Source organism: Pimephales promelas, chromosome 8 (assembly GCF_988280905.1).
Source record: "Pimephales promelas chromosome 8, fPimPro1.hap1.1, whole genome shotgun sequence".
NCBI classification, from domain to species: Eukaryota; Metazoa; Chordata; class Actinopteri; order Cypriniformes; family Leuciscidae; genus Pimephales; species Pimephales promelas.
In genome coordinates, this window is record NC_142776.1 from 6106412 (window position 1) to 6131568 (window position 25157).

At 37.4% G+C, this 25157-nt stretch overlaps 2 protein-coding genes across 6 annotated transcripts in view; one reads left to right on the plus strand and one right to left on the minus strand.

Moving 5' to 3' along the window:
- LOC120473806 (phospholipid phosphatase-related protein type 5) overlaps window positions 1-25157 on the minus strand; it is a 156891-nt gene that overhangs the window by 35485 nt on the left and 96249 nt on the right. For 2 of the 3 annotated variants that reach the window (XM_089133800.1, XM_039663839.2), the window contains exon 3: window positions 3400-3505. In XM_089133800.1, the coding sequence (XP_088989926.1) occupies window positions 3400-3505 (106 nt within the window). Of the gene's footprint in view, window positions 1-3399; window positions 3506-12442; window positions 12642-25157 lie in introns of those variants that run through there. The other variant, XM_039663837.2, reaches the window with a different exon arrangement.
- The window catches only part of palm3 (paralemmin 3), a 46262-nt gene continuing 38590 nt past the window's right edge, over window positions 17486-25157 (plus strand). For 2 of the 3 annotated variants that reach the window (XM_089133802.1, XM_089133804.1), the window contains exon 1: window positions 17614-18000. The gene's annotated coding sequence lies outside the window, so the exon portion shown is untranslated. The other variant, XM_089133803.1, reaches the window with a different exon arrangement.

The window sequence follows — 25157 nt, forward strand, 5'->3', positions numbered from 1 at the left end:
GGGGTTATCATCAGTAAATAAAACTAAAACTACAACCATTTGTCACAATCGGTATATTTAGATTCACTCTAATGGACTTTTAGTTTGGTTATCATCAGTTTCCTGTATTCTTTGCTTCCAGTTTCCCGCCAGTCATCAGTTTCCATGGACACCCATTAATCATCACAGCTTTGTCATTGTTGTCTGGTATTGTCATGTCTTACGTTACGTCTTCTACATCAGTGGACTATTTGAGCTTGTTTTATAATAAATATCTTTGTTTTGTAACCCTTTTAACTCTTTATCATCTAGACCTTAACATTACAGCATTAATAAATATGTGTATGATTTTAAAATAAAATAATAAAACGTGAAACTTATTTGATTTGAGCTAGTTGTAGTTCTGACTGACATAGTCATATTTGTACAGTGAGCTTTTTGTATTATATTATATAATTTTTTTCTCCCCTAAAAAAAATAGTCTGAGATCAAACAATAATTAGTAGATTATTATGTTCCCTGCATTAATGGCATTAAACAGATCTGTTAGTTGCCATGGAGATTGGATTTCCTGGAAAAAAAGTTCTTTAAGCCACACCAAGCTTGTCAGTGCTGAGAGATCCTCAAGCTTTTAACGTGCAGATAACATATGTCCCACAGTGCGGAGATGAAGCACGAACAATACCGAGCTGCAACTGCATCAAGGAAAGGGGAATAGAGAAATGCCAGAGAGAATTTTACCAAAAGCAACTCATAATGAGATGCAAATGAAGAACAAAGGATCATTGGCCACAAGAGAGGACTGGAGAGAGATACTTTGCTGCATGAAAGTGTGCTGGAGACACTGAGGACAGGTTAACACCAACCGTTGGCTCAGTTTGGCACACTAGCTGCTTGTAATCTCAATATGACAACACGTGATGCTCTATTCGGAGCTGTTCAATTATGCATTTCTATGGCAACACTATTAATGCCTAAATTAATTTGCAGCGGTCAGGTGGTACAAATAGGAGCTCTCAGAAAATTCCCATCTTACAAGTTGTAATTACCAGTTCTACGAGGATGTGAACGCCTACAAGTTGAAATCTCTGAATTACGGTAAACATGGCGTGAACGCACCTTTACCACTTACAGAATACCGTGCACTAGTATACAATATCCACTGTTTATTAACAGTAGTATGCTACACTGTTGTCAAATGACCTCATCAGATTGTAAATGAGTGGTCTTGTTATCATTTTAAAATGTATTTAACCCCCCCCCCCAAATAAAAATAAAACTTCTGCAACATTTTAACTTTTGTCTTAATTTCTGATCAAATAATGAGTTAAAATATAGATTTTAGAAGGAATTAAATAAGTTACTGTTTATAATTTATTAAAATAAATAAACTGTGCCCAGTATGCGCACCGCATACTTCCACGTAGGGCAGAAAGTTAGAATGTTATTAATTCTCTTTTAAGTTAGTTAAATCTTAAAATGATTGTAAATCGGAAGTTTTACCTTTCACTAAACATATTTAGATATATCGAAATCTTCCCGTATATCTAAATATGTTTAGTGAAAGGTAAAACTTCCGAAATCTCCGTGTAAACACTGGCGAGAGATCACTTCCGGCGTAACGGTGGACACGGTTCAGTTCGGTTCAGTTAGACATCTGATTCAGATCAGTTCGACATATCTAACAAGAGGTAAAAACGATATAAATACTGTTCGTTTTCTCACACAAACCGCTCGTTTCGTGTCTTAGGCCATCAGTTTGTACTTACATTCACGAGTCATAAAATCATGTTTAAGTTTGACTTCTCTGCGCATGCTCTTTGAGGTGGACCCCCTAAAAATCCATTATATGACTGACAGACAACAACGGTTTGACCGAAAAATGTCAAAATTGAAAATACTGTGGAAACAAAGACACCTACATCTTGGATGCCCTTGAGGTAAGCTAAAACATACCAAAAATTAATTTCAAAGTGAACTATCCCTTTAACCTCAGACTCTGAGTTATTCAATCCAATGAGTGAGTGTATCAAGTTAAAAAGTTGGATGAATAGCACCTGTAAAATAGCGGGTGTTGAGTTTATGCTAATTGAATATCTTTCGGATGTTCCAAAGCACAGATCTGTCTTCAGGGCAGTGGCTCTCAAATGGTGGATTATGACCAAAAATGGATCACAGGTGTGTCCTGAAAACTATAAATAAAGTAAGCAAAAACAAAACTAATTTCAGGTTCACTTCAGGCAGGGATGAACATTTAGCTGAAAGCCTGAAACGCCTTTTTTTTTTTTTTTTACACATTTTTTTACACAAATATGTATTCTGGCAACATTATATACATTTGTCTGGCAGGTTTTAACTTTGGAAAGCCTGTGAAAACTTAGTCCCATCAAATCCCTGTGTAAACTGGTGCAGATGTTTTTGTCATGCAGACTTTGCCTCCGCACTGGGCCTAAGGCGATTGAAGCAATCAGACTCTGTGTACGCTAACACTGCTCATTAGCAGGATTAATTAAGAGCACTTTTGAGGGTATATGCCTCTGAGATCTGGAGCCAGCGAGGACTCTGGAATAAAGGGATGTGGGAAGAGAGAACATCACAGATGAGTAAAGAGGGTCATGGAGTTTTGGCAGACTGACAGTATACTGTGACTGAGTTCAAATGATGTCTGTACTGTTTATGCTAATGTTAAGTGACTCATGCGTTGCAGTCAGGTATACAGCGAGACTGTTATGTGTTTTCTTCTGGAAGTATTTATTAGAGCTGCCAGTCATGGGAGCAGACTTTCAGGTACAGTTTAATGTATTTCCACTCCACAGATTATTGTGCACGTCTCAGGTGGAGTGTTTAAAAAAAGTCGAAAGTCGTACAGAGGAATGTCAAAAAAAAATTTTTTTTTGACAGTTTGTTTTCTGAATTCTGTTTTTCCACTTAAAGATGTTGCCATCTTCAGCAACACAAACAAAATAAACTTGTTACAAATAGTGCTGCTGTAATGTTATAAATAGTTAATGTTACAATTCCGCCACTATTTACTCACTTGCTACTCACAACTGTTTCCATTGAATACAAAACTTTTACAAAGGTCTTAAAATATAAAAATAACAACATTTTTAATTTTTGGGTGAAGATCCATTCTTTAAATAATCACAGGCATTAGTAGTCCCACGGTGAACTTGGAGAGTTTCTATGGTATTTCATAAGCTACAAAGACTCATCTCAAAATCTCAAATGAGATGCTGAACAAGTTGCCCAAGAGGGAGTACAAGCCCTTTGAAGACTTTACAATCTTAGATTGTTTTTAGTTCCACTAGAGGGCAGAGCACAACATTCATGACAATTACATGGTGAATGTATGTCTATGGAAGTGTATGAAAGGATGAACTGAGAAGTGAACAACCTCTAAACCAGTCTACAACTCACCTCCACTAACAAGAAGCATGGCACTATATATTTGCTCCTCTTAACTCCTCCTCTCCCCACAATCCTTCTGTCCATCTCTCCTGTCTTCAGCATGTCAGTCAGACACCTGGAACACACACAGGCAGAAAATGACAACTTCATTGAGATAGTTTATCTCATTTATGTGATATGATTGTGCATGCAGACAATTCATTTATATTATCGTCTATAGTGTGCTGCAGTGATGCCATATTTTTGTTGGCCAACCTGGAAGTTAGCATCAGAAAATACCCAATAGGATGTTTTTCTGGCTTTTTAAAGCAACACTATGCAGTTTTACCTTAACTGAATAGCTTCGGAGTTATTGCAATGGTTATATGACTTTTGGGTATGTTGGGTGATATCAGGTCTCGCGATGTAACGAATTGCTTTACGGCAAGAAAGATCTGCTAAAATGAGCATCAAACAGAAATAACCCGGTGCAGTATAGACCTTATGTAGCCACGCCCCTTTTCAGCATTGCGCTCGTTGTCTTTTGACTTCCGGTCTGTATTTTCAGCGATCTTGCATAGGTATGAATGAACTGCTCGTAAAAAAATTCCCGGTCGACATTTGTTAAGACATCTGCTTTACAATGCTTATAATAAACATTGCAATGCTCATGATAACTTTTGTTAACTCTACAATAAGTAAATCCAATTACTCCTCGACAGTGATGCCATAGAAATATACAGAGCAACCACAAAAACGTAAGTTCAAAGACAATATTCTAAAGATGACGGCGCCCACGTTTCTCTGGTGCATAAAGTCTATACATGTGGTGTTCGAGGCGCATACAATACAGACTGCCGACAGGTCAACGGGGCGCTGCTCTTAAAGGGGCCACACCTTATTTCCACTCGTTACAGCTTCCATCCTAGTGAGCAGATACTGGTATACAGGGGGAGGGGATCAGGCCGTGAGTGCAGAAACATCTCTGCGTGATGCTATTTACGACAGTACAAGTACTCCACAGCGACTCTAGGGGTCACAGTTTGACAAAAATGGAAATCCTGCATAGTGTGGTTTTAATCATTGCAGAAAATAAGCTCTGACTGTGACCAACAAAAGTTTATGATTCTTAGATGTTTTGTTTATCACATTTTCACAAATTAACACAACTTTTATGAGTTCATAAATACAATCAGCAGAAGTAAAAAGCTAAAAGTACTACGCCACAGTCACATGACCTCAATACCACCACCATTAAGCTTCTGACAACTTTTTCAGTCTTTATTTAAAGAGATAGTTCACCCAAAAATGAAAATTCTGTCATAATTTACTCACCCTCAAGTTGTTCCAAATGTATGAATTTCCTTTTCTTTTGAAGAAATTTTGACAAATATGGGTATCAAACATTTGACTTCCATAGTATTGTTACTCCATATTATGGAAGTCAATGGTGCCTGTCAACTGTTTAATTACCCATATTCTTCAAAATATCTTCTTTTTTCCCTCATTTATACAGGGTTGGGACAACTTGAGGGTAAGAATATGACAACACAGTCTCATGAAAGTGCGTATCTATACCACAAATGTCATTTCCCGTGCCATTTATGCCAAAAATGTTTTTTTTTTTTGCGTGCATATGCTACGCACTTAAAACCCCTTGGGTAGGTTTAGGGGGGGAGTTGGATGGGGAGTTTGTGCGCATTACACGCCATAAAGTGCGTATCATATGCACGCGAAAACTGCGTATTATATAGACGCAAAAAATATTTTTGCCGTATAAATCGCATGAGAAATAACATTCGTTCTATAGATGAGAACTTTCATGAGATCAGGCTCGAATATGATGACATTTTTGGTTTTTGGATTTTGTGAGAGGACACATTTATTAATGGACATAACTAGTTTTTAAACATTTCTGATATTTCGATTTCGCAGACCTTAGTGTTTCTCGCACTGGGTGAAAAAGACATAAAGTACAGCATAACCTGTAGTCCAATTCAAGAACAAATATGATCCAGTTCCATTGAATTAACTTATCAACCTCCGTGTCAATGCATCATTCTTTCAATGTAGACATTGGGCTACTATTACTTGCTGTGCCACCAGTATACCAACAATACATTCTCTCTTTATCTCTATACATCTTCTTTGTGCATTTGTGCATATCCTGATATTTATAATAACAATGCAATGATCTTGATAGAACAACCCAGTGTAACAACCCAGTGTAATAATATGACAAGAAAAAAAAATGCATTCACTCAAATTCATTCAATTTCACTCAAACTTTTGGGTGTCAAGATTGATTATAACCACGCAAGATTGATTACCCCCCCCCCCCCCCCAAAAAAAAAAAAAAAATCGTTACAATTTTGCAAAACTGGGGTAAAATCTATATCAAAGCGCGGTGTCGGCGGATGGTGATTGCAAACATATTTTAAATGGTTCACACTTCACACATGAAAATATAATCCTCTTAGAAATATGTGAAACTGGGGGATTGTCTGAGGGAAAAAGTAATCAGATTATTGTACTGTGATAATGCATGAAATCAAACACTGAAGATTACAGGGAGTCCAGGTTAATGTTTTTGTAGTACGAAATATTATTGCAGATATTCCATGAGCTTTAGCACAATATTATGTGCCTATCCATAAAACTATTATGCATTGACACTTTTTCCATCACCAACTCTGTATCTTCAAATTGAATCCTGTCTAGCAAGCAGCATCAAGAACATTATCAGCACAGCAAATGCTCGTTTCATTTACAGCAGGGGCTTGAATGAGAACTGAATTCCCACTGTGCTGAACAGAAGATGAGCTATAGGACGTGGATCTGAATTTGAGATTATAATCTTAATCCAACACTTGAAAGAGCAAAGAATTCTCTCGTTTGATGTATAGGTCACAAACACACACTCACATACTGTACATGTTGCCCCAAGCAAAGAATGCAATAGTATTAAAGAGACCAACAACAGTATGAATATAAGCTCTCTTCTGAGACTCTGTGATGATCAAGATCACTTTTATGTTTTCTCCACTATTGTTACATAATGAGGGGGATGAATAAAGACAGATGAATAAATCATGCGGTTTAGCTTCTGTCTTTAGTGTTGTGTTCCTCAGGCCTAGCGGCAAACACAACACCACAAACATCTTGTAGCCGTCAACATCTACACACAGCCATTAAAATTCATCGTTTAAAAATGCTGAGGCTGAAGTTGAAAAGGAACAAAAGTGATTTTATGCGCCAATTAAGATATGGGTCTGAAACTCTACCAAATGTAAAAAAGGAACAAGATATTTATGCTTCTTATTGGTGCAGTAAAGTTTTTAACAATTTAAAAAGACAGTCCACTTACCACAAAAAAACAAAAAACAAAAAAACTTCTAGCTAACAATTTATACTGCAGTGATATGTTGCTCAACAGACCTTTTCATATTCATTTTTTTTTTGTTTTACTAACCAGGTTTACAGTATGAACAGTATTCAAGCCAAAGTCCTCATCCTTTGGAAATGCTTGCAAAGTGGATTTGCTCTCGCAGCACAGAAAACAACATGTTACCAACACGAACCAAACACTTCCAGACCTCAGCTACTGCACAATTAGTGTTTAAGGGCAGGTCAAAGTAGACTGTTGTCATTAAAGACCTTATGCTGGTTGGCATTATGCAAATTTGTTTCAAATCTGCGTAGGTTTGTGGAGGAAGTAAGGCTGGGATTACTGACGACTCGTTTCAGGCAGTTCAGAATAAATAACACAATAACATCATTGTGTGGATGCACGCATGTCATACACACAAATTAAAAACACACAATTGGTGACACACAACACTAAAATTATGCAATAAACATCAATTTAACAACATAAGATGTAACAAAATCATAATGTACATAACTGATAAGAAGAAACTAAGAAACAGTTATGTAAATTAAATTCACACGTTTTTATCACCATCAATTATATGATGACTTTTTCTTTTTCACTTAGAAAAACTGGAGATTTAAAAGCATTTTACAATCTTTTACTGTAAAAATCATGATAATTAACAATGTAATAATATGGGGACAATCTGTGTTTGCTGGGCTAATCGTAACTGGGCTACACCAAACATCAATTTCAAACCCTTCTGCCATGTTTTCATGTCAAAAATTCTGTTTGAAGCCTTGTGCTGACTTGCTGCTGAAGTGACAGCGGCACTAACGCATTCTAGTTTTTGTCCTGAGGACCAGCTGCATCTGTATAATCCTTTATTCCTAAAAGCTTGATTTATTTGAGTAGGTGTAATGACTTTATACTGTTGAAACTCTTTAAAGTGAACCGTCAAAACCTCAGTTCTTATACGAGTGTTAGTGTACACTGCTCTTGCAATTAACAATACACTGACAGACCACTGACATGCATCATAAAATCTCACACCACACTGAAAAGTGGGCCGCTACATTTAAAACAAACACACAGCACAGGAAAAATGAGCATAGGTGTATACGTTCTTAAGAAATCTATTTTCAAAGGGAAGTCTACTGCACCCCTTATGATACGTCTATCTTCTGAGCTCTTTAAAACATTCACTCTTGGCAACAGAGAGAGGAAAAGACAAATTCAGGTCACCGCAAAGGAGAACTTTACAAACAAGTAGAGCACAAGGGACAGGAAGGAAAAACCACAAAGAGGAACAAGACAGGACAGGACAACAAGGCAAGAGTCTTCTGTAGCACCAATATGGCTTAAAACTTGACTTTAAACAATCATTTTTCATCCTATGAATGTCATTTAGCAGGAAACTATATACTAAAAGAAAATAAATTCCCTGAAAACACTGCTGCCTTCCATGTCACAGCATCATGTTGGTTGATGGAACCACAAGAACGTGCGCAAAATCCCACACCCTTCACTATTGACTGTCAAAATCCCAAACCCTTCACTATTGTATTGACTGTCAAAAAATCCCAAACCCTTCACTATTGACTGTCAAAATCCCGAACCCTTCACTATTGTATTGACTGTCAAAAAATCCCAAATCCTTCACTATTGACTGTCAAAATCCCAAACCCTTCACTATTGACTGTCAAAATCCCAAACCCTTCACTATTGACTGTCAAATTCCCAAACCCTTCACTGTTGACTGTCAAAATCCCAAACCCTTCACTGTTGACTGTCAAAATCCCAAACCCTTCACTGTTGACTGTCAAAATCCCAAACCCTTCACTGTTGACTGTCAAAATCCCAAACCCTTCACTATTGACTGTCAAATTCCCAAACCCTTCACTATTGTATTGACTGTCAAAATCCGGAACCCTTCACTATTGACTGCCAAAATCCCAAACCCTTCACTGTTGACTGTCAAAATCCCAAACCCTTCACTATTGACTGCCAAAATCCCAAACCCTTCACTAGTGACTGTCAAAATCCCGAACCCTTCACTATTGACTGTCAAAATCCCAAACCCTTCACTATTGACTGTCAAATTCCAGCCCGTTCTCATCCTTTAACGTCATATAGAACGCTATATGACAAAACGGCGCTATACTACGCACATGGCACCCGTTATCGTTAATATAACACGCGCTGTGACGGCTAAGTTTAGGTGTGGGGTAGGGTGTGCGTGTCATATTCATGCTAAAGGATTTATAACGTCTTGGGTTCGCGTGAATATTAACGATAAAGGGTGCCATGTGCGTAGTATAGCGCCGTTTTGTCATATAGCGTTCTATATGACGTTAAAGGATGAGAATGCGTACCAAATTCCCAAACCCTTCACTATTGACTGTCAAAATCCGGAACCCTTCACTATTGAGTGTCAAAATCCGGAACCCTTCACTGTTGACTGTCAAAATCCCAAACTCTTTACTACTGTCAAAATCCCAAACCCTTCACTATTGACTGTCAAAATCCCAAACTCTTTACTACTGTCAAAATCCCAAACCCTTCACTATTGACTGTCAAAATCCCAAACCCTTCACTATTGACTGTCAAAATCCCAAACCCTTCACTATTGACTGTCAAAATCCCAAACTCTCCACTACTGTCAAAATCCCAAACCCTTCACTATTGACTGTCAAAATCCCAAACCCTTCACTAGTGACTGTCCTGAGCTGTGATGTGGAAGGCAGCAGATAAATATAAGCCCATTTCACGCTTTTAAGAGCATTCCAAAAATAGAGCACTGATAAAACCTCTGCAATAATGTAATGAAACAGGAGTGATCTATTTGTCAGAATACAGTACATGGTTGCCAACGAAGAAAAGCCCCATTGGTTATGCGATCTATCAGCATGAGCTAACTGGACAATGCAAAGACTCTATTCTGACATCAGGTTGGCTTGCATGTCTTTGGAGGATAGTGTATTGGTTAGAGAATATGCAATGGAAGTTAGCAAAATGATTGAAATCGTTTAAAACATTTAGTAAACATTCAGTTCCTAAAAAGACTTTTCTACACTATACAAAACTGCCTCAGTGACTACATTTTTACATATTCATGCACTGGGTGCATCAACAAAAACTTCCACACACTCTTTAGATGTTTAGCATCAGAGGAAAGCAGATCAAAATATTAAAAAGTGGCAACATAAGTTCCTGTTTTCTTTCTATGTTTTTGTTTGTCTTTTTTTTTTTTTTTTGAGACTTGAGACAACCAGAGTGGATTTATGTCTGGACACCAGCATGCGATTCTGGTTTGCTAGTATTTCCATGTTTCATGGCTAGCTTAACCAGAAAGACTTTTATGCCAATCTGTGAACAGGATAAATGACTGCTGGGGTAAAGTATGAACAGTGTGAATCATGGAACAAAATAACGCTTATCAGATCCATGACAAGTGATTTACTGCTATCTTTTTGTACGGTTGCATTTCAAACATCAGAGGACTCAAAGACAGAAATGCCCCTTGTTCATCCAGTATGATCTGAAGTTACAGAATGAATGTTATAACAGTGCTCAGATGTTTCATGCTCTCTGTGTGCACACAGAAACGGGGGCATGTGGGTCTCTGTGTCACTTACAGTGCAGAAATCTTCAGTACCCGCTGCTAACTGGCTGCTTTTTCCTCTACAGTACCTGGTGGCCAAGATACGTCCACAGATATGAATGAGAATGAACCTCATTGGTTCTCGCAGAAGCTCAAACGTACTGTGTAACACTAGAATGAACCTCAATGGTTCTCGCAGAAGCTCAAACATGCTGCGTAACACGAGAATGAACCTCAATGGTTCTCACACATCAAGCGGACATATTTGAGCTTCCATTTACCACAACTGATGTGTGAGTTTATGAATATTTATATGTGAATAAAATCTCTTCACAAAATTTGGACTAAACTACATAATTCATATGGATTAGTTTTACGATCTCTTTATGAACTTTATGATGCCTCAAGTGTGTAGCTGTCAATAGAGAGACAGAAAGATTTAATTAAAAAGATTTCCATTTGTGTTCCGGAGATGAAACAAAGTCTAAAGGGTTTGGAACGACATGAGGATGAGTAATTAATAACATAATTTAAATTTTGGAATTAACTATCCCTTTAGATTACAGATTACTAGTATAACAAACAATTCTATTATTGGATATTTTACTTCATTATGAGTTTAAATAAAAAATTGAGGCACTAATGATGCCATTAACCTGGTAAACTTTGACAAATCTAGTGATGCTTCCATTCTCAAAAGGGCTCATTGAAAAAAACCCTATCTCACGACCAATTCGTACGAATTCGTACGAGTGATTAAAAAGTGGCTAATTCGTACGACCTCACTCGTACGAATTCATACGATTTGTCTAAACCCACGTGATGGTTAGGTTTAGGGGCAGGGTCAGGGGTAGGTCATTCGTACGAATTCATACGAATTGGCCAATTCGTAAAATATGTACGATTTAGCAAAATCGTACTAATTTGTACGAGTGAGGTCGTATGAATTGTTACGAATTAGCCACCTCGTACAATTTGTACGAATTCCCGTGAGATCGGAATGGGTGGGCCATCAGTTTCACCGAATTAAAAATAAACTGGACGTATTGTCCTGAAATAACATGATTTTAGAATTTGGAATCATTCCAAAGTGTGCCACACAGTTTTGTAAACTGTTTAACAAAATGGAAGATCTAGATCACAGATAATCATCTTCACATGATAAAAGTAACAAATATTCCTTACACATTGATAATACTAAGAAATGTTTCTTGCAAATCAGCATATTAGAATGATTTCTAAAGGATCACGTGACACTGAAGACTGGAGTAATGATGCTGAAAATTTAGCTCGGCCATCACAGAAACAAATTACATTAAATATACTAATATTAATACAAATCCTGCTTTTTATATAGTATTTTTGATCAAATAAATGCAGCCTTAGCATGCGACTTCTTTCATAAACATTACAAAAAATCTTACCGACCCTAAACTTTTGAGCAGTACGGAACTGTTCCTTCGTTTTTGGATAGTGTCAGTTTTGAGTGCAACATGAATCAGACGGTCAGTGAACAGACCACGGGCATGTCGTCTGAGGCTGACACTCGAATTTAGGGGATGAAGCGTTCTGATTACTTTAGGGCTTTAGTTTTACACACACACAGACACACACACACGATGCAGCTCTAATGGGGATAATTCACCATTATTCATGCTGCAGGTCCTGAGAAAAGAGTGCAAGTATACAGTCTGCAAAGTAATAACTGCCTCAGCTGCAAACAAACATCTACCTGTGTACTTTATCTTGTAGGCACACACACTATTAAACCCACAAACAAAAGCACATGCATTCCATCGCGCAGTCAGTTTGAGTGCAAAACTTAAAATTTCCATCACTGTCACTTTTGTTCAGAGCAGAAGACAAAGTCTCTCTGTGCGACACAGTGCCACTGCGCTACGACTCCCTGATGTGGGTCAGAGCCCGAACACAGTTTCTCCCTGCAACAGCCTTGATCTAGTACCACCTCTGTTGCTTTTTCATTCAAAAGCATTGCATCCATTACAGCCGGCTTATTGAGCCACCCAAATGCCTGCCCACATTCACCATTATAAACACATCAGCGAGAGTGCGAAACAGAGAGAGGAATCGCTTACCTCTAATGGCAAAAGCAGTGATGGAAGTAAAGGTGCTATATGACAGCCATTCCGGCTGGACGTGAGCACAAGTGGTTTTAGAAGTGTGTGAATGAAACAGCAGCACCTGCTTAACTCGGCTCTCTGCGTGTAAACGGCTGTCTCTTCATCAGAGGCATTCTGCCACACTTCTCTCTCTCTTTTCTCTCCTCCTCTCACTGCTTCTCTCTCTCTCTCCACACTCACACATTGCCAGTGGCATCAGCGCCACCCCTCTTCACATTAAGAGATGTAATGTGAATAAACTGGACTGATGACCCAGCAAAGATCAAGCTAATTCAGTCTCATTGAATGAGGGCCTGAGAGAGAATTATAGTTGAAATTGGAGCAAAAAACAGGAGGAAAAAGCTATAAAAAAAAAAAAAAGATGCTGGGAGAGAAGAGGAAACATTTTGTGCCTGTAATTTTAAAAAAAAAATGCAATTTTGGTGTAAAGGTAGAAAAATGTCATGTAACCTAAAGGAAAACATTTGTTTAATGTGCTTTAAATTCACTGGTGAAAAATAACTCGATTCAGTATTTCAGTGTTGCTAGTCACTGGAGTTAAATAAATATCATTAGCATCAGCTAATAGAGCCTCTCTCTCTAAAGAACCCTATATAGGATCTTTCAAAAAAATTCAGTGTGTTTGCATATGATGTGGGAGAATTAAGCATCTGGATAAAACAAAATAGATGAAACTGAAAGGCCGTGAATAAATCTATTAGAATAATAAAAGACAGGGAGAGGGAGGGGACTATGATTAACCCACTGCTTTTAGTGAGCTACTGCTGCATGACATTGTTAAAAAATATCACAAGGTCTACATGTAGGGCGGGAGGTAGATTTGCAGTTCCCATGGAAACTCAGGCACCATGCCTTATGAGAGAGACGTTCCCTTACACACTTTAACATCGATGGATCCCTCGGACGACAATCGAAGCAAAATTTGCAATGTTTTGAGTCAAGCTAAACAAAGCAGAGCAACACTTTAACTGAGCATGAACAGAATGCGTTAAGTAAATTCTATCAAATTTCAATCGAAACTAAATATTAGATTGCCTACTGACTTACCTAAACTGTGCAAAGACGAAACATTTGGTCAGTCACATTACACATTGACTGAAGTGTGTAGTTTCTGTGCCACTTTTGGCACTGAGGGAAATTAGAAATTACTGTTTTCAAACAGGTTTCCTAAACCTGCCAACTTAGGCCCCGTTTACACGATGGGAAAACGCAGATATTTCTCTGCGTTTTGCCCTCTCATTTACACGAAAACGCCGTTTTTATCACTGAAAACGATTATTTCTAAAAACTCCGGCCAAAGTGGAGATTTCTGAAAACGGCGGTTATGTGTTGTCGTGTGAACTGGGAGAAACGGCGTTTTAGGTTTTCTCTTGTCGTTTCTGAGGATTCTGATTGGCTTGATTGGCTTTATCCTTAACCAATACATTGCCGCCAATAGGTTTGGCATGGTTATGATGGCGCTCGACGGCATATTTATGCGGGTGTGTAAACGATGTTATTTTTGAAAACGGAGAGGGGGAAAATATTCGTTTTGCTAAATACCCGGCTTTGTGTAAACGTGGCCTTATAGTCCCACCCCAAAAATGCTGCTATATTATAGACCTTATGTAGCCCCGCCCCCTTTCAATGCTGTGCTTGTCTTCCGGTTTGTATTTCCACAGCATTAAGTTAAGATCTTATGGATTTATGAATGACTAATGAACTGTATAAAAGATAATTGTGACTATCTCACAATTCTGAAAAACATATTTCCAGCAATTCTGACTTTTTTCTTGTGAGACATACAGTAAACTCGCAATTGTGAGTTAAAAATTCATTTTTTTCCCATTTAAACAGAACTAGTACATGATTTTTCTGATTGCTTTTGTCTTGTACCATACATGTGTGAGTGTGAGTCTTCTGATAATAGGTCAGGAGTAAGCTTTGGTCTGGTCAGAACACAACCACAGGCCAATATGAGCTGATGTGAACTTGAGGTTTACAGTAAGAAGCCTTATCATTACTGACATGTTTGAGCAAGGAACTTAACTGCAAACAATGTGTTGTGCATTACTTACAAAATTAAAAAAAAATCTTTCACCATTTTTTTTACCATCATGTAGTTCCAAACATGCATGATTTCTTCTCTCCTGCAGAACACAAAAGATATTTTGAAGAATGTGATCAACTGTTATATCACAATCGATCTAAATTTTTCGGGATTGATTTACATGAAGGATTTTCAGTCTGATTGAGTCATCAGTCTGATTATTAACAGATTATTTGGTTGCATGTATATGCAGAAAAGAAAAACACATTTTTCAAAATGTCTTGGGTTCCACAAAAGAAAGCAAGTCATACAGGTTTGGAGAAAAATGAGGGTAAGTAAACGATGATATTGGGTGAACTATAATGCATTGCAATATTCTCAGAGGACAAATATATCTAAGAAGAATGCGGATGAAGCGTGAATGCAAGAGAAATGTGGATTATAACTACATTATACTTCATTTTTCATTAATAAAATTGAATTATCTTATCACAGTTTTTTTTTTTTTTGTTGCTTATCACATTATTAGTTTAGCATACACTATAGCAAGGCTGCATCAAACAGCATGTGAAAAAAAAAGAAGTATGTCCGAATTTACAGTACTCATGAAAACATAGACAAAATGACCTATTCTTCTGGCGAGATTCTGAAGTGTACATACGATGGAAATACAAGGATTTGTGAATGGATGTGCATCTGAAGCTGGTAGGTTGTGTGATAAGGCCCTTATATCGCGTGATAATGAGTGTAGTATGAATGTAATCTGGAAATACTTCATGTTGCCCTTATCATAAGGGCAACATGGCGAATTAAGTATGCCCAGATTACATTCATAATATAGAAGGTACATTTTTAGTGGCCATGAAGTAAGTACTTATTCAAAATAAGTACCTATTTAATAGAGAATGCAATTTCAAATTGAATGCGCATTGAGCCCCTGTGTAGGGCACTATTGTGTGCTGTGCTGAGCTTCTGCTCAAATCAGCCACATATGAAGATTGTTAATATGTTGCCTTTTTGCCATTTGTTTGCAGCTACGTTTTGCACATGGCAAAATTCGATATCAACAGAGTTCACTCACACTGTGCTTATGCAGCCCATATTTTCTAGATTCATGCACATTTGCGCATCTGAACCCTTTGCAGATGTCCCTGAATTTACTGCACTAATTGGTGGGTTAATTAGGTGGCAACACACAGTTGGGCTGTTTAAGAACTACCGAAATAAAAAAATAAAAAATGAAAATGTTAAGAAAAACAACATAAGACCAAGTTGGAATATAGATAAATAGATGAAAGGAGGCCAAAAGGTTGAACAACTTGAGTTTGAAAAAGCATACAAAAGTTTGCTCACAAGGTTTTGGAAAAGAGCTAGTCAGAATCCATCAATGTGTTTACAAAAAAACGTAAAACTATATCATCTATGTAAAAGTGCTTCATGTTTTACAACCGTTTTATCCTCTTTGGCCTGTTTCCAGAGCTGTAGTTTTGAAAAGCAGCCCATTTTATTTCTCATGCAACTTTAAATGTTTTGACCTGGCATTTCCCTCCTTCCATTCAATCTTTATCAGATGATAAACACTGAAAACAGAAGGGAAACTGAATGTCGATGACAGGAGGGTGAAAACCTGGCCTTGCTGTGGAACTGGCACAATTCTTACACATACATCACAGGTTTCACCAAATCTAGCAGCAATCTCAATAGAGATCCTCCAGAGCATTGCTGCAGAGATCCTAAGTAGGTCGCCCTGAACTTGCACACCCTGAATTATGTTATGTGGACAGTGGCCAAGTCAATTTTATGGAAATGGCTGTGGAATTTTTGACAGGCATGGATAATTGATACATTTTTAAAAATGGAACAAAAAGGAATAAAAAAGACATAGGAAAGAATATTAAACACACAGCTCAAAACTCTGAAACTACAGTGAAATTCTGGGATTCTTAATCCAATTTAAATGGAAACATATATAAAAGTGCATAAAAAAAATGAAAAGAAAGAAAACGAGTTAGATGAAATTAATAAGAGATATTCCGTCATTGACAAATACATCCTCAAAAAGGCATTTAAAAAATTCAAAACTTACGTAATGCCTATTTTTGAGTAAATGAAATTTCAAAGTGTTCAAATTCATTTTCGGACTGTTTTTATGTATGGCAGCACAACCAAATAATTGTACTGTATTCACCTGAAATTGTATACCCATACTTGAAATCTCAACAGTTTTAAAACTGATATTTATAAAATGTGTTATATGAAAGGTTTCAAACCTAAAATGATGGGATAGTATTTATTTTTTGTTATTAAGACACCATTAATAATAATGGTGGTGGTTGAGGAGATTCTCCCCTTCAAGCGCTTTGAGTACCCAGAAGAAAAGCACTATATAAATGTAACTAACTATTATTATTAGAATTATTATTAATAAATAGTTTTCTTAGACTATTTAGACATTTTGGGGGGTTAAAATAACAAAACTTAAAATAATATGTATTATTTAAATGTACTCAAAATTAATTCAGACAAAATAAAGTGACTGATATGTCATTAATTTATCAAATTATTTTAAAAGAAAATAATGCACCTGGACACAAAACATATGCACATCGTGTCACTGAAGAGATAGAAAAGAAATATTCCTTCCATTGAAGCACAACATGCTTTTTGGAACATTCTCATAACATGCTGGATAACAGAACATCAGGTTTTAAAGAAATTTAAGTTCATGCAACTTGAATGCTGCCATTAAAACAACAGAGATTAGAGAATGTAAACTAAATAGAAATTCTTAAATGCATGTTATTTTTTTAGTTCAAATTGTATTATAATGAATTCCCCCTCGCCTCCCTCCTCCCTCCCTCTTCTTGTCTAAATGTGTAACAGATCATGACAAGTCTCTTGATTTCATTCACTCTCTTTAGCTGATAAAATGGGTCAGTAGTTGCTTAACTGCACACCACATGAGCAGTTAATTTTTAACAAGTCCAAAAAACAAATATAAAGAAGCCTCGCTGTTTTTATTAAGAAAAAAAAGGAAACCGTTTGCCAGGGGTGGGTTGGACCCACAAACAGGAACTTTCGAGTCAGTCAGGTAACTAGAAACCTCTCACTCCCCTTCAGTCGTCCATGAAACGCATGAAGTGCGTCGAGGTACAAGTTTTCAGTGGACGTTTGAAACAAATTTCTTTTATTTCATGTCAAAACGACGTTATTAATGTCGCTTGGCAGCAGTTGCGAACTAACCGGTTTTAAGCGTTGAATTGAATCCATAGAATCCTGTCTTTGTTTGTTCTTGGCGAAACTCCTCAGGTGTTTTGTTCTTCCAGAAGAAGAAGACGCGGCAAAGTTTGCGGATTACGTCGGCATTCGGCGTAGATCTTCGTTCGCGCTGCAAACTCACTCGTCTTCATTTGAACTTTCAGTTTTGTTTGTAGATTGTTTTAACACTTCATTGCCTACTCAGACATACGGACCAGAACATCAGGTAAGGATGTTTTAAAGCTATTTGAGGGGTGTTGGTTAGGGTTGCTTCTAGGTAACGTCTTTATTTGTTTAACGGGGGTTTTCTGCGCGCACGCACGTAACGTTACAGTTTAGGATAATGATGACAGGCACTGTTTATTGCTCACGGTTTACGATCAGTCCTGCGTAATTATCTACAAGAATTATCATTCATCTGTAAAATAACAAATAAGGATGGCTGAGATGTTAAAACAGGTTATTTTAAATCTCGTTTAAAACACATATTTGGAAAGATATATTCGTGTTTGTTCTACTATAGCCTATGTTTTTGTAAAATCAGCCTATAGGTTACAATATTATAGAAATGATTTTTGTGTGGCTCTAACCTTGAGATGCACAACCATGGGGTCCAATGGGGTCATCAGTTTTGGTTTGTCACGTGACAAAATACATTTTTCATACTGAACAGTTACGCAACCTAGACATTATTTGACTTTAAACCCCACAAAAATATCAAAATGAATTAAAAAATGTATCACAGAATTGTTTACAGAAAAAGTTTATTCAATTCTTTTAATTAATGAATTGCGATTCTTGTAGCCTATTTTTGAATAGCGAAATTAAATAGGCCTACATCTGCATAATAATAATGTTAATAGTCTCATCGCTGACTTAATAAGAATAAGAATTAAACATAAGAAAAAAATGTAATCTTTAAAAATGAAAAAAAGTAATAGGTTGTTGTAATTTCACATTGCGTAAGTACAATATGAAAATAGTCTACATCATGCTAATGAAACTTGGAATGAGATTGTCAAGTAACCCTTAAAATTTGTTTAAAGTTAATCGCATATGGCTTGATGTAACTTGATGTGCCAAGCAGGGTGTCTCCATGCATGTTTAAAGTGGGAGTTTGCAACACTCTGGGCTGTTAACCCCATCAGCCTATAACAGAACTAAAGACATCAGTTTAGTTTCACAGACTAGCCTATCAGTTGTCATTTGATGCAAGGATCATAAATGTACATTAATGTAAGGTGCTGGATTGGCTCTGCCTGTGTATTCCATAGCAGAACAAAAGTATTATAACCTCTAATAAGTACCAAGTTTACATACATATGCAATATTTTAGGAAAGAATATGTCTGATACTTTGCAGGATTAGTTGCCAACCCAATTTCATGCTGCAGTCATTTTTAAAAGCATGCACATGCAGAAGTTGGACATTGTAAGCATGTGTCACAGGCTGCATGAACAACAAAATGGAGCTCTTAAAATTCACTGAACTGAATGATTGGAGTGAAAAAGAGAATCCACCTGAAGCTTTCCTCGCTTCTTAAGTTGCCTGCTTGTCTGTGCAAGAACTATTTACCATTAACAAAAAAAAGGTTTTATTTCAAATTGAAACACACACACACACACACACACAGAAGGCCTGAAGAAACTGGTAGCAAAGCTGGAAACCCTCCTTGTCATTGCAAATGCAACCTGTTCAAGTGCTCAATTTTTCAAGAAATTCCATTTGGTGCTTTCCCACCCATGAAGGGAAGAACTTTAAAGTGCAGTTCAGGTCCATCAGAGTGAAAAGTACAGAGATTTAGAAAATGAAAATAAAAAGTGCAGACAGTCAGCAAGAAAAAAATTAAGTGGTATAGAGATGGAACAGTCTCACTTGTCCATCGTGTCCAGGTGAAGTTTCTCTTTAGCGCCCTTTCCCCCTATATGATGAATGTTCAGTTTGCTGAAAGGAAATTCCTCACTGCTGTCACCATGCCTCAAATACTCAATTACACAAAGAAAAATGACCTATGCAGCTTGAAGCGATACTTTGCCTCTGGATTTGAAGCTGGACAGTGGACACACACCTTGACAGATGGTGGTGATTAACTGCTTCTCTCTTGTGATAAAAAAACAAACATTTAAAGCTGAAGTGTGTAATGTTTTTCCACATTAAAATGCAGACAGTTGTGTTTCTGTGGCATTATGTTACTATTGTTTGAACTTGCAGATCAGTTTGACATAGCAACAATGACTCAACCAATAGCACAAGTTTTTTGGGGACCAGTGACAGATGGGGGGAGTGATTTAGCAATTCTTTTAGGTGTTGGTAATGGTGCATAAATTCAGATTTAATTTTTGGATTGAGGGGCTGTTAACACACTGTTTTCAGCTAAATACGGAAAACCTCTTATGCATTTTGGGTTTCATTTAGGGTTAGTTCACCCAAAAATTAAAATTATGTCATTAATTACTCACCCCCATGCTGTACCAACCCCGTAAGACCTTCGTTCATCTTTGGAATAGATAGAAAAGATATTTTTGATTAAATTTGAGAGGTGGATCACTGCTACATAGGCTCCTAAGGGATTGAAACTTGACGGCAGTGTTGTAGTCGAGACCAGCTCACTCGAGTCCGAGTCGAGACCGAGACCATAGAGGGTCGAGTCCGAGTCGAGACCGAGACCAAAGAGAGTCGAGTCCGAGTCGAGACCAAAGAGAGTCGAGTCCGAGTCGAGACCGAGACCATAGAGGTTGGATAACCTAAGGTTGGGTCTCAAACCAGACTTAAAGATATCTTCATGAATATGTAAAATATTTGGTGGTAACAATAAAATTGGCACCATACTCAAACAGTAAACCAAATATACCATGGAATCATGTACACTGTAATGGTAAAAAGGCCACATAGTGGTGTAGGGAATTTTATTATGAATATTACTTACAATTGTTACAATTAGTAAGTGCTCTTTCACAGAACATTACTGTACATGAATTCTGTGTGGGTCTAATATGTAAACTGAACTATGGATGATAAGGCAGACATTTTCATAGTTGAGCTAGAGGCTCCACATCACACCTGACCTGGATCCTGTGCATTTGCGTGCCGCGGACATTATAGTTTTAAGTCATGCGCAGTTGCGCACAAGAAAGTCAGCAATCATTGGACGTTTCAATCAAACAACAATTTAAAGAAATATTAACATACAGTAATAATCATGACATATTTTGAATGGGACTCGAGTGGACTGGGGAATAAGTCCGAGTCCCGACTCCCAATATGTTACAGTACAAGTCAATTTCCGAGTCAAAATGCACACGAGTCTGTGACAGGACCGAGTCCGTTAAAATATGGTCCGAGACCGAGTCCGAGTCTCGAGTGCACAACACTGCTTGACGGCCCAGAAAGTCATTGAAGAAAATGTTGAAATATTCCATGTGCCTACAGTAGCTCAAGTATAAGTTTATTATCAAGCAACGAGAATTTTTTTCGTGCGGAAATAAAACAAAAATAACGACTTTATTCGACTATTCCTTTTCTTCCTTGTAGGCCTGAGATGAGTTCAAGAGATTTCCACGATGCATGCGCGAGAATTGCGCAAGAAGTAATACAATAAGAACGCAAATCTCGCGCATGCGTCGTGGAAATCTCTTGAACTCTCATCTCAGGTCCAGAAGGAACAAAAGGAATGATTGAATAAAGTCGTTATTTTTGTTTTATTTCCGCACAAAAAGTACTTTCTGGGCCGTCAAGTTTCAATCCCTTAGGTAGCCTATGCAGCAGTGATCCACCTCTCAAATTTAATCAAAAATATCTTCATTTGTGTTCCGAAGATGAACGAAGGTCTTATGGGGTTGGTACAGCATGGGGGTGAGTAATTAATGACTTAATTTTCATTTTTGGGTGAACTAACCCTTTAAATGTCAATGGAATATTGGGGGCCTGAAAATTCAAACTTTGAAAACAGGTTTCAAAGTGCACGTTTTTGAAAACAACACCGTTATCGTCTCCATGTAAACTACAAAAACGAATCTGTGAAAACGGTGAAGTCATGTGCTTGTGTATTCTGTTTATTCTATAGGCGTGTAGTGTCTGTTTACAAAGTGACATCACCAACTACTGGCCTGGCAGCATAATACAGCGTTTTTAGTCGTTCACAGATCTGTGTGAACGCCGGGGATAGTTTTGACAATGTTGTCGTCTGTATGCAAAAAAATTGCAGAGGCAAAAAAAAAAAAAAAAAAAAATCAGTTTTATATACATCATTGTCATGCAAACGTACCCTGAGAATTACTTGAAAATGTCTTTAAAGGAGTAGTTGATTTTAAAAAAAAACTTTGCTGATAATTTACTCACCCCCATGTCATCCAATATATCCATGTCATTCTTTCTTCAGTCGAAAAGAAATTAAGGTGTTTGATGAAAACATTCCAGGATTTTTCTCCATATAATGGACTTCAATGGGCACCAAACGGTTCAAGATCCAAATGAGAGTTTCAGTGCAGCTTCAAAGGGCTTTAAACGATTCCAGATGATGAATAAGGGTCTTATCAAGTGAAACAATCGCTCATTTAATAAATAAATAACAAAGTTTAAGTATTATGAGCTCAAATGCTCGCCTTGCTCTGCTCTGTGATGCGCATTTGTGACTCTCCTGTTCGAACGCGTTCATCAAAATGAACAAATCTTTTTCCGAGTCGTCTGGTTCATTCAACGAACGGAACGAACAAATTGACTCGGAAAAAAGATTTGTTCATTTTGATGAACGAGTTCGAACAGGAGAATGCATTATATGGAGAAAATCCTGGAATGTTTTAATCAAAAACCTTAATTTCTTTTCAACTGAAGAAAGAAAGAAACATGGACATCTTGGATGACATGGGTGAGCCAAAGTTTTCGAAAAGTGAACTACTCCTTTAAAGATGTTTGTTAGAAACTACAGTATAAAGTCAGTAGTTCTACATGTTTAATTTTATTAGTCATTCAATGATGTAGCACATCCAAATCCTATGAAAACAAGACTGAAGGGTTGATGTTGATTGGTTTTGAATCACTGATATGGTAATTCACATGAAAAATGCTGCTCTTGAGATGTTCCTGTTCTTTAGGTTCCTCTCGGGCCTGTTCTGTAGGCGTTAGACCTGTATGTTTGCCAGCATCATTTAAAAGAGAGACGAGAGAGGGCTAAAATCAATCTGAGAATTCACCCCAAAGGTACAGCGTCAGCAAAATCAGAGAAAAATAAGACTCTGTAGGCAACCTGTCTTAAAAGAGTTTAAAAGCTTTTATTTATTTATTTTTCCACATGGGATGGTGCAAAGAGATCTACTTTGAGATTCGTGTTGTTGTGCTATTAGATGCATTTTAGTGTCGATGCTAAATTGTTGTTTATACATTCAGCCTTCCAGAGAACCTCTTTGTACAACAGCCTGGGGCCAAAGATGGTTTTCCTCGGTGTAATTTTACACCGAATATCCCCCCATCATCCCTAGCTGCTGTCTCAGTGCTCATCTCTCAGTGTGTGCTTGGGCCGTTTAACAGCGTCCTGCTGGTTAAAGAATTGGCTAGCTGCTGGAGATGTGTTTGCTTTTGATAGGGAACCACTGTGGAAAACCACAGGAGTACAATAGGGCAGCATCACATTTATAGATTTTTTTTACTTGCAGTTAGACACACACAGACGTTTTTAAAGAAATAGGCTAGTTAGCCCAAAAATTAAAGATTTATCCTCCTCAAATTGTTCCACCTGTATAAAAAATATATTTACAGCCATATGGGCCACTTTTATGATACATTTATTGTGCTTTTGTGTCAAATTATATTTTCATTTTTGGGCAAAATATCTCTTTTAATTTTAATATCATAATATTATTACAAACATGGATGATAAAAAAAAAAACATGTGGGAAAATGTTTCTTATTGTCATAGCATGGAAGTCATGTTCGTCTCACATGGAAACTGTTCATTTCAGTGTGTTATAGCCCTTCGTAATTGTTTCACGGTGTAAGTGAAGTAAAGCTGTTCGAAATCAATCTGCCTGCATCCTAATTTCAGGGCGAAAATAGGCAGTGGTTTCACATCTCCACTGGGCTCACTGTCACAGAGCTTATTATTATTTCATATAAGAGAAACTGACAGGCTTTAGGAAGCTAACACACCCTTCTCAACGACCTGCAGGTAATACATCTGGAATTTATCCAAGTGCCTATTTTTACTGGTGGGCTGTGTAAGCTTTATAAACGAGTAAATCATGGTGAATTGGACCTGACTTTTAATATAGTTCAATTATAGAATGTTATGACTAGATTGTAAAAGTGTTTTACTATAAACGTATCACAGTTCTTCTGTAGCAGCCTTGCTTTAAAGAAATGATAGATATTGGTCAGGCCAATGATTAAGCCAACATTTGGGCATTTGAGATGTTGAGAATTATCGCACAAGCCGATATTGGCTTGGCTAATTAACAGAAGTACACAAAAGAGTACTTTAATTAATGGTTTTGTAATTTTAAATACTTTGTTAATGGTTTTGTAATTTGTCTTGACTAAATATTGTGTAATGAATGGAGCCCCTAAAGTGACATGTGAAGAAAACACATTAATGTGCACATTCTGCACAAGAAACTTTTATGTGGCGTGCACATTAAATATATATATTTTTTTTCTTTCTGTAAATGCCACTCATTTCAAATGTCAAGACTCATTTGATATTTTTAGTTGTATTGTCAGCATTATATCGGCCAGCGGACATGTTGTTTTCTAGATATTGATGCACCCAAATGTAAAAGTTTAAAAATTTCCCCTGAAACATCATATTATTTAATAATTAGCTATTCTAATTCTAGTGTAATTGACAAAATGGGCCCTATTTTAATGATCTGAAATGCAAGTGTCAATTCTCAAAACGCAAGTAACTTTGTGGGCGGATCCCGGCGCTGTTGCTATTTTTGGCCAAGCATGCGTGCTTAAAATAGCATTATGAACAACGCGCAACGCGCCACTGACTTTAGACTAGTTTTTTTCTGGTCAGTGGCGCAATTGTTTTCTGGAAGTGTAAAATAGCACCAGGGAATGTTTGCGCCGAAACACGCCTCCTTTTTGCGCCGATCCGCCCAGGGAGCGAAAATTTATTGCTTAGTTTACCGACATACGTCTTTGGAGGAAAAAAAGCCCGCTTTACGCTAGTGCAAAATAGGAATGAGACATGCGTTAGTGTATAAAGTCATTTGCGCCGGGTACAAGATAGAGCCCAATGTCTTTTGTGGTTATTGGTGTGAGCATCAGCCATTGAAAACCTATACCAGTTGACTACTAGAGAACCCAGCCACCTTTAAGACCAGCTCACACTGCACCAACAGACGACGAGACTTTGTCGGATTTGGATTGGCGTGTTAGCCTTGT